This window comes from Phalacrocorax aristotelis, chromosome 6 (assembly GCF_949628215.1).
Source record: "Phalacrocorax aristotelis chromosome 6, bGulAri2.1, whole genome shotgun sequence".
Taxonomy (NCBI): Eukaryota; Metazoa; Chordata; class Aves; order Suliformes; family Phalacrocoracidae; genus Phalacrocorax; species Phalacrocorax aristotelis.
In genome coordinates, this window is record NC_134281.1 from 4,091,831 (window position 1) to 4,105,808 (window position 13,978).

Consider the following 13,978-nt stretch of genomic DNA (forward strand, 5'->3'; position numbering starts at 1 on the left):
TACTTATCTGGTACTGCAAAATGTAGCCAGTAAGGTGGCCATTTGCTTTCTTGGGAAGTCCCCACGACAGAGTGATGGAATCTTTGTCAAAGTTCAGGATCCTTAGAAAACGTGGTTGTTCAGGGACTGGAAGATACAGGGATTAGGTTTCAGAGAAGACGACTGAATAGGTCCGTCTCTACACAGACTTGTTAAATGAGGATATAGTTTAGCTCAAAACCTCCAGTTCCCCTTTCTAGTGAGGGGTTTTATGAATGTTGGAGATTTTACAATCACTTTAAATAAGGAAATCAACTTGCCTTGTGACATGGACAATTTCTATTTTTGTCCTTCCATCCCATATTCTCATCTCATCTTACCTCCTTCCGGAGTTTCAAACACAACGGGGGAGCTTTCCGGGCCATCTCCTTTGGCGTTGTAAGCCAAAACAGTTAAGCGAAATTCACTGAAGGGCTCTAGACCAGGAATCATCCCATAGTTTCTGTCTCCTACAAACGTTAGGAAGTGTTTCTCTGGGTGATGCCTTTTCCCATCCAGTATGCTTCTTGTTTTCCACCAACTGACCTGCATTGAGATTGGCATTTCTATAACGAACTATGTTTTATGGGGCTGAACACAGTATTGATTTCTCTCATCTTCCCCGAAATGAGAGACTGCAATCTACCCTTGATCTGGGATTCATTTGCTAGTTTATTTGACTGTATACAATTATTTAAAGAGAAATTCATAACCTTATAGCCTCTTAAATGTCCACGAACTCTGTCCCTTGGTATTCCAAACCAGAAGACTTTGACCAACGTGCTGTTCACGATATCCACCGATACGCCGGAAGGAGCGGCATCTGGAACTATAAAAATAAAAGTGCTGCATATTAAAGACACTTACAAGAGCTCAGTTTCACACTGTTCACAGCTCCAAAGCTTGGCTTTCCAACTCAAGCTGTGGCAGTTCACGCAGTCTTACTGCAGGCAAGAAAAAAGCCATTCCACCTGCATCCAGTGGGCGAAATGGGCCAATAAACATTATTTTGCCATATCAGGGCTTTCTGCTGAGGGCTGGAATACAGGTGCTCTGGGGCATATGAATTTCTACACCAGTATTTATGATTTCCTGTTTCAACTAATGCTTACAGCAGTGAGAAGAATAAAAAAAAATTATTAACACAGCACTCAAGAAGGCAATCATGAAGGGTTTTTTATAATCAATTTCATTTTACAACTAAGCCCATTAAACAGTAGGATTTTAATCACTACACAACACAGAGAGCTATTATAGCACCTGAAAAAAAAAAGAGGCCTTGATCCATTGACAACTGAATTGCAATGAAGGTTTTCCACGGATAGATATAAAATTAGATTCATCACAGAGACACAAAGAAAGTAAACGTGCTGCGGGGTTTCTTCCTCTCTGCTCTCACCATTCCCCACTTCTTCTGCCACACACTCTGCTGGGGAGAGCAGACGCACTACCAGACCTTCCTGTTGCCCACCTCTGGGTGTGCGGTGGGCGTTCTCCCGTCTGAGCAGCACCGAGACCATTCCCAGCACCGAGACCTCACGCTGGTGAAACACCAGGAAGCACGTGGCAGGTTGTGAACATCAGACTGGTCCATTTGGGGCTGATAATTCAGATCTCGGCGTGCTCGCTCCAAGAGCCCGCCTTAGCACTTGTTTCCCTCTGTAAACCCATTTTTTACACCTGTGCTTATCACAGCAACTTTACCGACTGTTTCATATCACCTACCATGGACCATGATAGTCCATAACAGCTTCTGCGAGAGGCTGCAGCAAGGGGGAAGGTGGGAGCAGCAGCACCTATGCTACCGCTACTGGGGAGCGACTGCTGCGGGATGTGGTGGTTAAATCAAGGACGTGGCTGTCCGGTCATTTTAATAAGCAGCAAATCACATGCTTGTCTTAGTTGCCTAATCCACTGTAGTTTTCAAAAGCCATTTAAATGGTCAGTTTATCTCATTCTTATGAAAACAGCTGAAGGGCTTCAGATCCTGCATGGGATGAAAACTGTCTGATTTTACCTAATAAAGTGAACCTGCAGATCTGACACACGGACCGTTTGCTGGCCCTCCTGGCCCCTCTCTGCCAGCAGCTCCCAGCCCCGGCTGCTAAGCGTTTGCAAGTGCAATAAGCATTTTTATTTGGGATCAGGGAAGCTTGGCACCCCACACTAGCTGGCCACCATGCTGTTTACTCCCTCGCCAATTTAAACCCTTAATTCCTGCAAAAAAGATTCTGTTTCTTTTTTGGTGGTGTTAGTGCTTAACTTCCTAAAGTGAGGCTTGGCGTTTCTTTACTGCAGCTGGGTACATATCCAGTCCTCCAAATATCTTCTGTAGCCATGCAGTGAACACCAAAGGGGACAGGCTGCTGTTCAGAGATGTTGGGGTGGCCTCAGCAGTGACGTTATCCAGTGTCCCACGGACACAGCAAGGCTGCCGCATCCTGTGCGGCACTGGCATTAATTTTATTAGCAGGGCATCCCTCCGGCATGTTCACGTCTCTAATGGGACGTGGTTATTAAAGCCCACCATGAAGCTGGAGCTTGAAGAGCATGTGCAAAGGGTGGGGTATCCCAAGCGGCTGCTGTGACTTCAGAGCAAGGGAAGAAAGCCTCTCTGATGTAGCCGGGATGAGGCACTGTGGGCCAGGCAGAGTTCAAAATCAAAGGCGGGCAGGCACTGAGAAGACCTGGGGAGAGGGCTTGGAGCAGGAGTAATTCCAAAGCAAAGCCTTACAGTGGAGGAAGGCTTCTCCAAAGGCACAGGAAGGCCTGAGAGGGGGCTGTGCCACCCGGGGGCCATGGAAAGCCGCTGGACAGAAACCCAGGCTGGAGAAGATGACTTGTTCGTTGGAGACTCAATGGGCAAGGTGATACCCAGCATACAGGGGCATGTGGCATCATCTATAAATTCACTTACAACGCCCAGTGCCTGCGTGTTTGTACTTAATTGCCAGAGTACTTGACTTCTGACAATGAACTGTTTAATCAGGCCCCAGAGAAGCTAAAGGCATTTTTTCCCACCAAGTACAACACAGCGACTGATACACTTCATAGACTTCTTATGGACTGTGGCCTTCCAACAACTATCCAGATTAAGCCAGCATCTGAGATTAATGAAAGCACAAGTGACCTTTCCAAAAAACCCCTCAAACTCCAGCAAGCTGGCATCCACAGAACCCAGCATCACTCCTATCTGCATCTCATTCGGCCCGCCACACTGAGCTCTGGCATTTAAGTAGTTTTGGCCGTGGGCTGCCTAATCCATCACTCCATATCTGATCGTTTTGCATCGCAAGAATCCCCCATGCAGCACCTTTTTACATGAAAGTTTCCGCTACTTACTGTCCTCTCCTGAATATCCGATGGTAACGTTTGGTTCAGGACCGGATCCTAAATTATTTACCGCTTGGACTTTGATCTCATAAGGCACGAAGGTGGGGGTATTTCGCAGGGTCAGAGAATGCTTCTTCACCGTCTCCTCATTCCAGTCCGCCTCGACTCCCCGCTGCCGCCAGCTGACTTTGTACTCCAGCCCCGGCCCGTTCCTCTCCGCGGGTTTCAACGGCTGCGGGAGAAGTTAAAAGAGATCCTGTTTGCCTTTGTTGCAATAATCATGAAACAGCAGCTGGGGGGAGGGGGGAATAATTTTGGAGAGCGTGTTATAAGATTGGGATGGAAAAGGGGGAAAAAGAAATCTTTAACTTTTCGCTGTCATGTCAATTTTAAGATGTCTGGAAGAAAAATGGCATGACTTCAAGAGAAAGGTGGGTGAAAGGCAGAGAAACAGTTGGATTAGAAACAGATTAATTGCTAGTACACATATTTCTGCACACCACATACATCAGTTTTTGTTTTGCCACAGGTTTTCTTTGTTTTCTTCTGTGATGTAAAGCCGCGTGCCTTTTAGCACACCTAAAATGCATGTTTTGGCATAAGGCTGTGTGTGCCTTTCAGTACAGCTAAATTTTATCTTAGAATTTTATCTTAGAATTTTATGTAGCACAGCAAGTTGGGTCATTAAAATTTAGATTTGTTCTAAATATGCACCAAATGCTTGAAACTCTGCCTGGACATTTAATGTGCTACTGCTGCGCTACTCTTCTTTTACCAATCAGCTGAAGAATTCATCACAGCATGGTTCCCATCTAATTAACATTAATTTGTAAAATATTAGAAGACGTATGACAATGGATTGTCATGAGACGTTCTCCAGTTGAGTTAATTTCTCTGAAAATGTACTTATTTTTGATTAATAAATTTGACAGGTCACCTGTACTACCAGAAATGATGGGGTATTTTTTCAGTCCACGGAAACATCTGTGGGTATCTCCCACCACATAGCCTACTTTTAGTAATATTTAAATTACATATTGTACATATCAAATATATAATAACCGATGGGTATCCAAGATGCACACAGAGGTCTGCAACGAAACGGCTTCAACTTGCAAGTGCCAGCAGAAAGCGAGGCCCCATCGGCCCGCCTGACCACCCGTCCTCACGTATGGGGGGACGTAGGTCTGGAGGATCTGCAGAAATTCCCATTTATCTGCTCTGAGGGTATGAGGCCCTTTGGGATGACCACGGCCAAGGAGCCGGTAGACTGGGCAGCTTTCTAACAGGCACTGCTGGGAGAATCACCTCCACGGCAAAGATCCCAGGGAATAGGATTTGCAAGAGAAGCTGAAGAAGTAAAAAATTCCTATGCAATGAATAACTTCTTGTCTAGTTACATTGCAGCATCTTATTTTGATCTCCCTTAATGCTGCAAATCCTTGGCCGAAAAGCTACTCACTAATGCTCATCTGGTCTTTTAATCCAAAGTAGGCAGATTAACATCATTTTGCAGCCTTTGTCTGCCAGAAATAGCATGTTCAGTGCCTAGCATTTCCTCTGAAAAGCATACAGGGAACACCATAAATAAATGAATATCCTGTTTACGATATTTAAATGATTCAATAAGATTTAACAAAGCCTGTCCATCCCATTCTCTCCCTTCAGTCTCAGTTTTCCCTTCTACTTTTGCCCCGTCTGAGCAGTGGGTTACGGGCTTCGCGGTGAGGGGGAGCGCTTGCTCTCTGTTCAGCAAAGCTTTTGCTGGTAACCACCACTCTGCATTTCTTCTGAGAGGCAGGACTGTCTTCCCTGACCCTGGGCTACGTAGCAGAGCAAAAATCCCCATTCAAATCCAAGTCAACAGATCTAGAGACCCATCTCCTTTTAGCAAAATTATAGCCTAAACCATGAATTCACACTGGGGAAACATTTACTGTTTGCTGCGAGCAGCAGGTTGAGAAGTAAATCTCACATAAATTGTGTTTAATTCCAGCCACAAAAAAAAATTGCATCCTTTCACCGTTGTTGAAATTTGTGTTAAATGAAGGAATATATATCTCTCTAAACTGCTGGCTTGGAAGCTGAAAGCTTAAAACCCAGGGAATTTGAAGACCGGAAACCATACTCAAGACTTTTGCACAATTCCTTTGACACACATGGTCAGGAGCCTTATCTACACCCCTTGGTGTAAAAATTCAATCTCACATTCTCTTGGCCGAGTGATCTGTGTCATTTTTAAACCTCCAGGCTGGAAGGGCAGAAGCTATGTGCAAACCACCCCCTCCCTGGGCCTGGCTGCTCCTCCTGCAGAGCAGGGTAAGACCACAATTATTTTAAGCGCTTTCTTGTATGCAAGATGCACAGAAGAAGGGCGTACCCTGGAGGATTCTCACTGTGCTTTATAGAACTTCCATATTTCTTCATAACCGGCAAAGTTAGAGGTAAAAAAAATGAATTTTGAATCAAAATGAAACTAGGGGAGGAAATCCAGAACACATTTAAGTCAATAATGACTTTCTCTGACTTCAGTAGCACAAAGGGTCCCACCTACAGAATTTGCAAATATTTCCTGAAAAACAGAGGTAGGGGAAGGGAAGATAAAGTCAAGGGATCGAGTATATTTCTAATGTATTTATATTAAAACAACATCCCGATCATTTCCATGCTGCTTTAGAAGCTGCTCCTCGAAGGGAGGACTTGTTTCCGATATTGTAGCACCGACAGACACGTTTGCCTTACCTCCCATTTCATCACCATTTCGTTTGGCTCAGAAGCTTCAACTCGGATGTTTTCTGGGTTCTTGTCTGGAGCTGGAACCGCACAGGTGATAAAGTTAGTTTCCATATCCTGGGGTTTATTTACATTTATTATTTAAATGAGGGGGGGAAAGGATGCAAATAACTTTTCTTATTTCCATATTACTGAGAGTGAAAGACACCTAAACAAAAAACGTTCAGAGATTAATTACTTGGATCAGCAAAGCTGCTGTGACCAAAACACATTGTTTATGCAGTTTTGATTCCTAAGTGCCCTTGTTAGTTGGAGCCACCAGCTAACATGAAACTGTGACTTTTGGATTTCAAAGCACCAGATGTAGGGGGATTATGAAGAAGAGATTTTTCTCCCTATGGGGATAGTAAACAGAAGGTATATCATTAGTGGGACGCACACAGCTGAAAAGCTGAAGGAGGACCTGAAATTGAAGTAAATGGGGGGAAAAAAAAAAAAAAGAAAGAAAGATGCCAGGGAATGCAAATGCTGTGCTGAGCACTTGGCCTCTAGAATGACTTTCAGGGACACAATATTTTCTGTCACAGTGAGAAATGCGCTGCGAATGGAGATTTTTGACAAGCTTAGCGCTGCTGAAAGGCTCCCCGTAAACCTCAGGGATCATTTCCAGCAACTGCTCGTCCATAAAGGGCTGCAATGGCCTTTAAATGTGCAAGATCAGCCGAGCTCAGGAAAGCCGTATGCTGTCGGTACCCAGGTAGGAAACATCCCGCCAACCGTGGCAGCGTAGGCTCCTCACTTTGGCATCCCTGGGCTGCCACTGAACAGCCAAAGCAGGACAAGCGTGCCTGACTCCTTTACACCCCTCTGAAGCACAGGAGGGCACTGTTACTCCCAGCAAAACCCTAAAAATATTAATATTCAGAAAACTAGGTGGCAGTGTTTACCAGCCGGAGGTGTTGCATAGCGCAGCGAGGGTTTGCTAGGCTGGCTCCTTCCCACCGCGTTCACAGACACGACACGAAACTGGTAATTCATATATGGGGCGAGTGACAAAAGGGCTGTGGTGTCATTCCCCGGGGCTCGGGTTAGCTCCTGCCACCTCCCCGGCTCCCACCGGTTCTCTTCAAACTCTATAATCGACTCTGGGCAGGAAAAGAAAGAAAACAAAAGAAAAAAGGCAGAACCTGTATAAATGGCTTGTAAATCACAAGGATGGAAAAATTAACTGTCAACAAATTAACTGTCATAGCAAAACCCATTTAAGTATGGCTGTGAGCATGGTTTGTTTCTCCTAACGGCCATGACGTGCCATAATGCTAAACAGTGCAAGATGATGCTACTCAAACCCTCCATACCATTAATAGGGCTGTTATGGCTGGCCCCGGCTTTCCAGGATAGTCGAACGCTTCGGTTTTGATTTTCTGAGAGCCGAAGATCTTCTGGCGGATCAGGAACATCTGAGAAATAATGAAGACGTGTCAGGAGCACGACAAGCTATTTCTGCTTGTCTTGGCATTGTCCAAAAGACTGGAATAGCAAGTTTGGTGGAGAAGGTGATAAAGCATCTTTTGATTTCAAAGTGGGCAAAATGAGGAAAATGGGAATTGCTTTTAAATATCCTTCTTTATTAGAGAAAACCAAGCTGAACGGTCTGGCCCTGCGTTCCCCCTTATAAATGCAGTATCCACCTCGAGTTCATTTCCACCCACTCTCATTACTGTGCTCGCAGCAACAGATTTTTCTTTGCAAATCAACACTAAGATCTATTTAATCATTAATAGATATTGACACTGCTCTTAGCAGAAAGTTATATTGGCATCACTGTGATTTACTCTGGTGCAAACCAGAGTGGTAGAAGGTGACTCGGCTCCGACGGTTATCGAGCTTGGCCTTTTAGAGTATGAGTGAAAGGATAACATTCATTATCCCAGCCATGGGGATCTATATTAAAAGGAAACAAGAAAATTCATTACCTGCCAACTCAACTAATGCTGTCCAGAGAATATATCAGGTTTGGTGGTGGTTGGTACGATAACTGCACTGCACCTCCCGGGACTACACAAGGCCCGAGCACAGGACCACCCTGCTGCTGTCAGAAATCACTGTCAGGGATGCGTCTTAACCAGGGCCGAGGTTATCGGCACTACCGAAATAGGCTGCTCCCCCGCACAGTCCTGGGAGGCGGCAAGGGGGGATACACATCTGCAACATGACCTGCTTTCTCAACAGCATCAGGGGCAGAAGCGGTGATCTGTGGCACGGGTTGTTCACCAAATTGCCCGTAATTGAATGAACGCTTTCAAATTTAGCAGATTCAGATTGACAGATGTTTATCTTTCTTCTGTCTGGCTTGACAGTTCGCATCCTGATTGCATTGGATTAGTTTGGTAACTGAAATGTATAGGGCCTGATATAAAAGATACGAGAGAGCAATTTCTCCCTGCAGGGGCTGATGGTAACTCCTCATCCTCCCAAAGTCACACACACAGAGTCCCCCTCCTTAAACATAGGGCTGGTGTTTCAAAATCTAAAAAATGTACCGACCAAGGAAATGAGATTGCATAACTTTGGGTCTTTGACCTCCTCCCGCCCCAATGCCCCAACTACACTTTTGGCTGACGATGCTGTTTCTTATAGTAAAAACCAGCTACCTCAACCACCGAGACTGCCTCTGTCATTGGGAAAGAAATTGTGTTTGTACTGAATATTTTAAATAGCAATACTAAGTTTTCTTGTTTATCTCAAGGTACATCAAAAAGTTAAAAAGTTTATATTTGGGTTGGGTTTTTTGGTTTAGTTTTCTTTGCATTTCTTTCCCCTATTTCTGTTGCACTTGGGAAAAATCAGGAAAGCACAGTTTAAACTACAGGCATTTTGTTGTTCTATTCTTAGAGCGTATCTGGTGTTAAAATTCAGTATATTAATTTAAAGGCGGCGATGGTATATCTTAAAGATACTCACCCCTCTATCTGATCATTAATCATAGAAAAAATAGAAGTATTCTAAGTGAATATTACTTTTGGTCTTAGGTGCCCATATTCTGATGTCTCCATCTGAGCAATATTTAGTTCTTCAGCCATCTCACAAGCCTTTCATTGCAAAAGAAGCCTGAATTTGTCATTTGGAAAATAACAGATATTGTTAATCCACCAAGACCTTTTTTATATGCAATAAACAAGGGGGAAAAAGCACAAGACTGTTCTTCCTCTTCTGCAAATCACCTTTTTAAAAGGGAATAAAGTGCTTCATGAAATTTTTATAAGTAATTTAATGAATAGTCTACAAACATTTTGAATTATACAACACTAAAGAACACAGTACCATAAATAATGTGCATAGCACCTTTTTAATGTACTATTTAATGAAAAATACCATTAATTTAAAGTGTGACAACATCTTGAAGGTCAGATTGTCTTAGTTCTTGTTGCAATCACTGCCAGAAATAAATAAAAATGTAAAATGAAGCAAAATTTAATTAAATTAAAATGATGCAAAACTGTCCTCAGAACAGAATTTTAGCTATTGGTCAATGCCCTGAGGTGGGTATTTGAAGGACTACACATCGCTCCCCAAGTTCAGCCCCTTAATTTCAAGTGGTCCTTCAGGAAGGGAGGCAGGTTGTAAGGATGCTCCCACAAGGTCAAGCTTCAGACTGTGGGTCAAGGCTTTTCTCTGCTGTGGACTTGCTCTTTGCCACCGGCTAATAATTTGTGCTGAGATTCAGAGAGTTAATGAATCCTTTTAGGTGCTAAAATTCCGCTGATCTTCAGAGGAGTTGGACATCTAAACACTGGCCTTACATCTTTCTTCTTCAAAACCTAGTCCAAGCAGTAATTCACGTGCAAATCTCTAGTGAAGCGGGGTGAAGGACTGACCAAGGACTTCAAAGCAGAAGCAGAGCCATTCCTAATATGTTATTACACCTTCCAGCCTGGGCAAGCTCCTACAGCTACCGTGGGTGACTCCTGAACCGAGAAAAAAAGGCTGCCTCATCTTAGGTGTAACAAAGATCAAATATAATTGAAAACTTTGCGTCAGCATCCCCATTCCAAGAGATGCAAGGATAACACAGCTGAGGTTAACGAGCGAGGGGTACATTGCGCCTCTGTGAAAGTGGGTTATGGAGGCTCTGTAACCGAATTGGGCAAAAGAAACTAATACGCAAAAGTGCTGCAATGGCCTTACGTGCCGCACGGACCTGTCTGCACACCGGGAAAATAGCCTCTTACCAAGAACGATTATCTCCGATTCGGCCGTGACGCTGTCCAGAGACGTGCTAGCCACGCACGTGTAAACGCCTTGATCCTCCAGTGTCACGCTTGATATGAACAGCGTATCCCTGTCCAGAATTATCCTATGGGGGGAAAAAAAAAGGTACATATAAATCATAAATAAATAAATCTGTAAGATCAGCCTATGACTGACAGACACTGTTGTTCTCTGAAAATCTGCTCATAAAAAAACTTGGTACCAGGACATTTTGAATAACATAATTGCACGTTAGGCCTATTACTTTAAAACGTAATTGTGGTTGTATTATACACTGTGCTGTGCACTATTATTTGTATTTTGTAGCAATTTAGCCTCCACAGCTGGAAGTTGGCATGTCTCTCCTGGTCTGAAAAGAGCCACATTGATATGCATCGGCTGAGCGTCTGGAACATAGCATTCTGGCACCTCATTAATGAGGCAAATACATGGGCTTTATGTCCCAATTTTTGAAAGGGTTGAGTAAAACTGAGCATTCCCAACCCGCTTGTGTGATGTCCAATGCACCAGGAGAAGCTGGCATCAACCCAGGCGCATGGGCTCTGTTGCAGACATGGCACTTGCTTGGCGCTACCTCCCCGCACTACGTGGCCGCAGCAGGATCTTCAACCTCTCCAGCACTGCAGTATTTAGGAAACCATCTCTCTTCTGTGGTAATTAATAAAGACATCTGATTGCCCTCTGTGGGACCCCTCGTATGGAATAAAGGCTGAGCTCTGTCCCCTTAAGGTCAATGGAAATGCAGGAGTAGGGCAACGTTCAGCCTGCGCCTGCAAGTCCTAAACTCGTACGTAGGGAAAACTCATTGCTTTTAACCTGCGCAATTTTAGGCAGAATCCCAGAAATCTGTTTCACGTTCATTTTACCATAACAAGGACTTGCTTCGGCTAAAGAGGTATAAAACACAGGAAAATAATAGTTCCAGTGAAGTGGAGAAACAAAACCCCAGCTGACTGCACTGGGGCTAAGGTTGGATTCTTGAGTTGAACCAACATTTATGCAATATTCTGCTGTGATGGAGCGAGAGTTAATAAAAAACAAAATCACTTGCCAGCCACGTCTCAAAACGCATATAGGTGCATTTATATTTATATAAAACGCAGATCTATTCATATATCGCATGAAGAATTCTTGCAGACATAAATTTGCATTTCGAGCTATTAAGACCCGCGTTTATTGAAACTCATGTTCCCCACCGTACAGCTTTATTCAGCTGAGATCAAGAAAACTCTTGTTTCTTCCCTGCTTACCTGCCATCTTCTGTGCTGTTGACTGGCAGCTTATCTCCATTTTTCCTCCAGGATAATTTAAAACTGTGTTTCAAGTGTGAATCATACTCAGACTGACATTTCAATAAAATTGAATGGGATTTCAACACTCGGGGGTTCTTTGGAGTAACAACAAGTTTTGTAGCATCTGATTGATCACAGAAAAACACTTTGATTAGGAGAGACTATTACATCAAATTTTCACCAAGCACTTCATATCTAAAAATCAACCTTAGGAGCAATGATCATGTCTTTTTTGTTATATATACAAACATTTCAAGTGAAGGATGGTTGCTTTTGAAATAGATATTTGTAGGATTTCATTTTCTATCTTGAAAAATTCTTTTTTTTATTTACTCCAAACCAAAGAGCTCCAGGGGAAAAAAAAAAAGCCCAAAACACTAAAAAAAGGCACAGGTGAAAATCCTTGTTAGCAGACTGTCATGAAATTGATGACAAAAAAAAAAAAGCTTGAATATGATTTTTATGTCCAATTGCCATTTGAAATAGGCTTTGGCAACTATCCAAGAAAAATTACAAGCTTATTAAAGTCAAGTGAGAAAAAAATTATTGCAGTCAAATTTGTTCTTTTAAATGACTCTCTTCTGAATGCAGAAACAGATGAATAAATAAGAAGAAAGCAGTTGGATAAATTTCTTTTTACAGTGAAATGTTGGCTCTGTGAGAATTTCATTGTACATTTTCAAGTTTATTATCACTGTAAAATTTACAGAGCAAAGGGAGTAGGTGGAAATAGAACACAAAAAGTGTTTCTTAAGTTTGTCACAGCAAACCTGCATCTGAACGTCCTTTTAAGGACTCTGCTAATAGGGTACTGAAGGGGTTTTTTTTATTAGCAAGCCCTAAGTCCTACATAAATTTGTAACCCACTCAGTTTAACCTGTGCACTCAACAGAAGCTGTCTGCTACCATCACCCCCTCCCAGGGAAAAACCCCTCCTGCCCAGCCAAATAAACCCCTTAAAACAGAATTAGAGCACAAGGCACATATCTGAAATGTGGGAGCAAATGTATTTCAGTAACTTTTTTCTCTGTTCACAAACGTTTGCCAGGTTGATAATTAGGCAAAGGTGCACTGCAAAGCCCTCAAACCAGCAGCATCCCCTGCCTCACCCTGCTGCAACGCGCTTGGCGTTCGCTGCGGCTATTGAGCCAGTTTGGGATGTACCCTCTGATCAACGGGTGGGAAACAGCTTTAGGGAAGGAGGAAGCCCACGCCTGTGGGAGCTGCAGGGACCTGCTCTGGCTCAGCAAGGACCCCACCAAGCCCACGAGCACAGGGAGGGCTCTGCGCTCCCAAGGGCCGGCCAAGAACCTGCTCTGAGTGTTAACAGGGCTGATGGCAAGGAGGAGGGAAAAAACCTTTCAGGATAATAAAGGTAACAGATCTGGGAAGTAAGCTGCAAGTTTTTGGTGGCTTGTGCAGCTTCTGAAAGTGTCAGGAAGAAAGTAAACTTCATATGTGAGTGTGGAGAAACTGCACAGAAAAATGGAGACAATTTCAGGTCCTAGTGTACAGAGAATTTATAGCTTCACAGAATAAATCTGTGTCTTCAACTGAGCATTTATTAATTACTTATTTACTGAAAATTTGTAAATATAAAACCTTAGCAGCTGTCAAATATCTTTCTATTCCTAAGTGAGACATTACCTCTTATATCCAGATTAGCAGTGATTGCTCTTTTTCCAACAGAGTTTGCAGCCCAGCAAGCGTACGAGCCGGAGTCTTCTTTCTTTGTTTCTTTGATCTCTAGGGTGCCATTCTTGTTTAACTCATAGCGTAATGTTGAAAGTGGCTCTATACTGTCATCCTTAGTCCTAAAGAGGATAATAATAGTTATGGGCTATTCCTAGGGCTGCAGGAACTGTTATTTCACCGTTGGCAGATATTGCAGGGGACAGAAGAATTTTGGGAGCCGGTCTCAGCTCTGCCACTGAGCAATCAAGTCAAGGTTAGCAAGTCACTTTACCCACGTGCAGCAAATCGTAAAGGCACATAAGCTTCCTGCAAACCAAAACCACACTGACATCATCTGGCAAGGACTTTAAGCTAGTCTGGCTGAGTCTTTAATCTATAGCTGTCATCTGCAATTTTATGGCACCTGTCAAGTGCTATGACAATCCTGTGATTTCCAACCGTATGGAACCATTTCCAGGTAAATATGCTCTGTAAGTCATCGTGTTTCCACCTCAATAATGTGTCCAAACTTAAAAAGTTCCCAACATTAACCTGAAGCCGATGAAGCTGTAGCAGGATTTGGCTATATACACCATGGCCTGGTTTAATGGATATCCCAGCACCCGCCTCTTGCAGGTATCGAGGACCTTCATTAA

General features: G+C 43.4%; 1 protein-coding gene across 8 annotated transcripts in view; it reads right to left on the minus strand.

Moving 5' to 3' along the window:
- Nucleotides 1-13,978, minus strand: part of CHL1 (cell adhesion molecule L1 like) — a 137,787-nt gene that overhangs the window by 13,514 nt on the left and 110,295 nt on the right. For all 8 annotated transcript variants that reach the window (XM_075095632.1, XM_075095635.1, XM_075095633.1 and 5 more), the window contains 10 exons: nucleotides 13,296-13,462; nucleotides 11,607-11,772; nucleotides 10,317-10,441; nucleotides 7,443-7,544; nucleotides 7,032-7,229; nucleotides 6,094-6,164; nucleotides 3,361-3,583; nucleotides 732-847; nucleotides 360-564; nucleotides 4-126 (listed from right to left, as the gene is read on the minus strand). In XM_075095632.1, coding sequence (XP_074951733.1) covers nucleotides 4-126; nucleotides 360-564; nucleotides 732-847; nucleotides 3,361-3,583; nucleotides 6,094-6,164; nucleotides 7,032-7,229; nucleotides 7,443-7,544; nucleotides 10,317-10,441; nucleotides 11,607-11,772; nucleotides 13,296-13,462 — 1,496 coding nt within the window. The remainder of the gene's footprint in view (nucleotides 1-3; nucleotides 127-359; nucleotides 565-731; nucleotides 848-3,360; nucleotides 3,584-6,093; nucleotides 6,165-7,031; nucleotides 7,230-7,442; nucleotides 7,545-10,316; nucleotides 10,442-11,606; nucleotides 11,773-13,295; nucleotides 13,463-13,978) is intronic.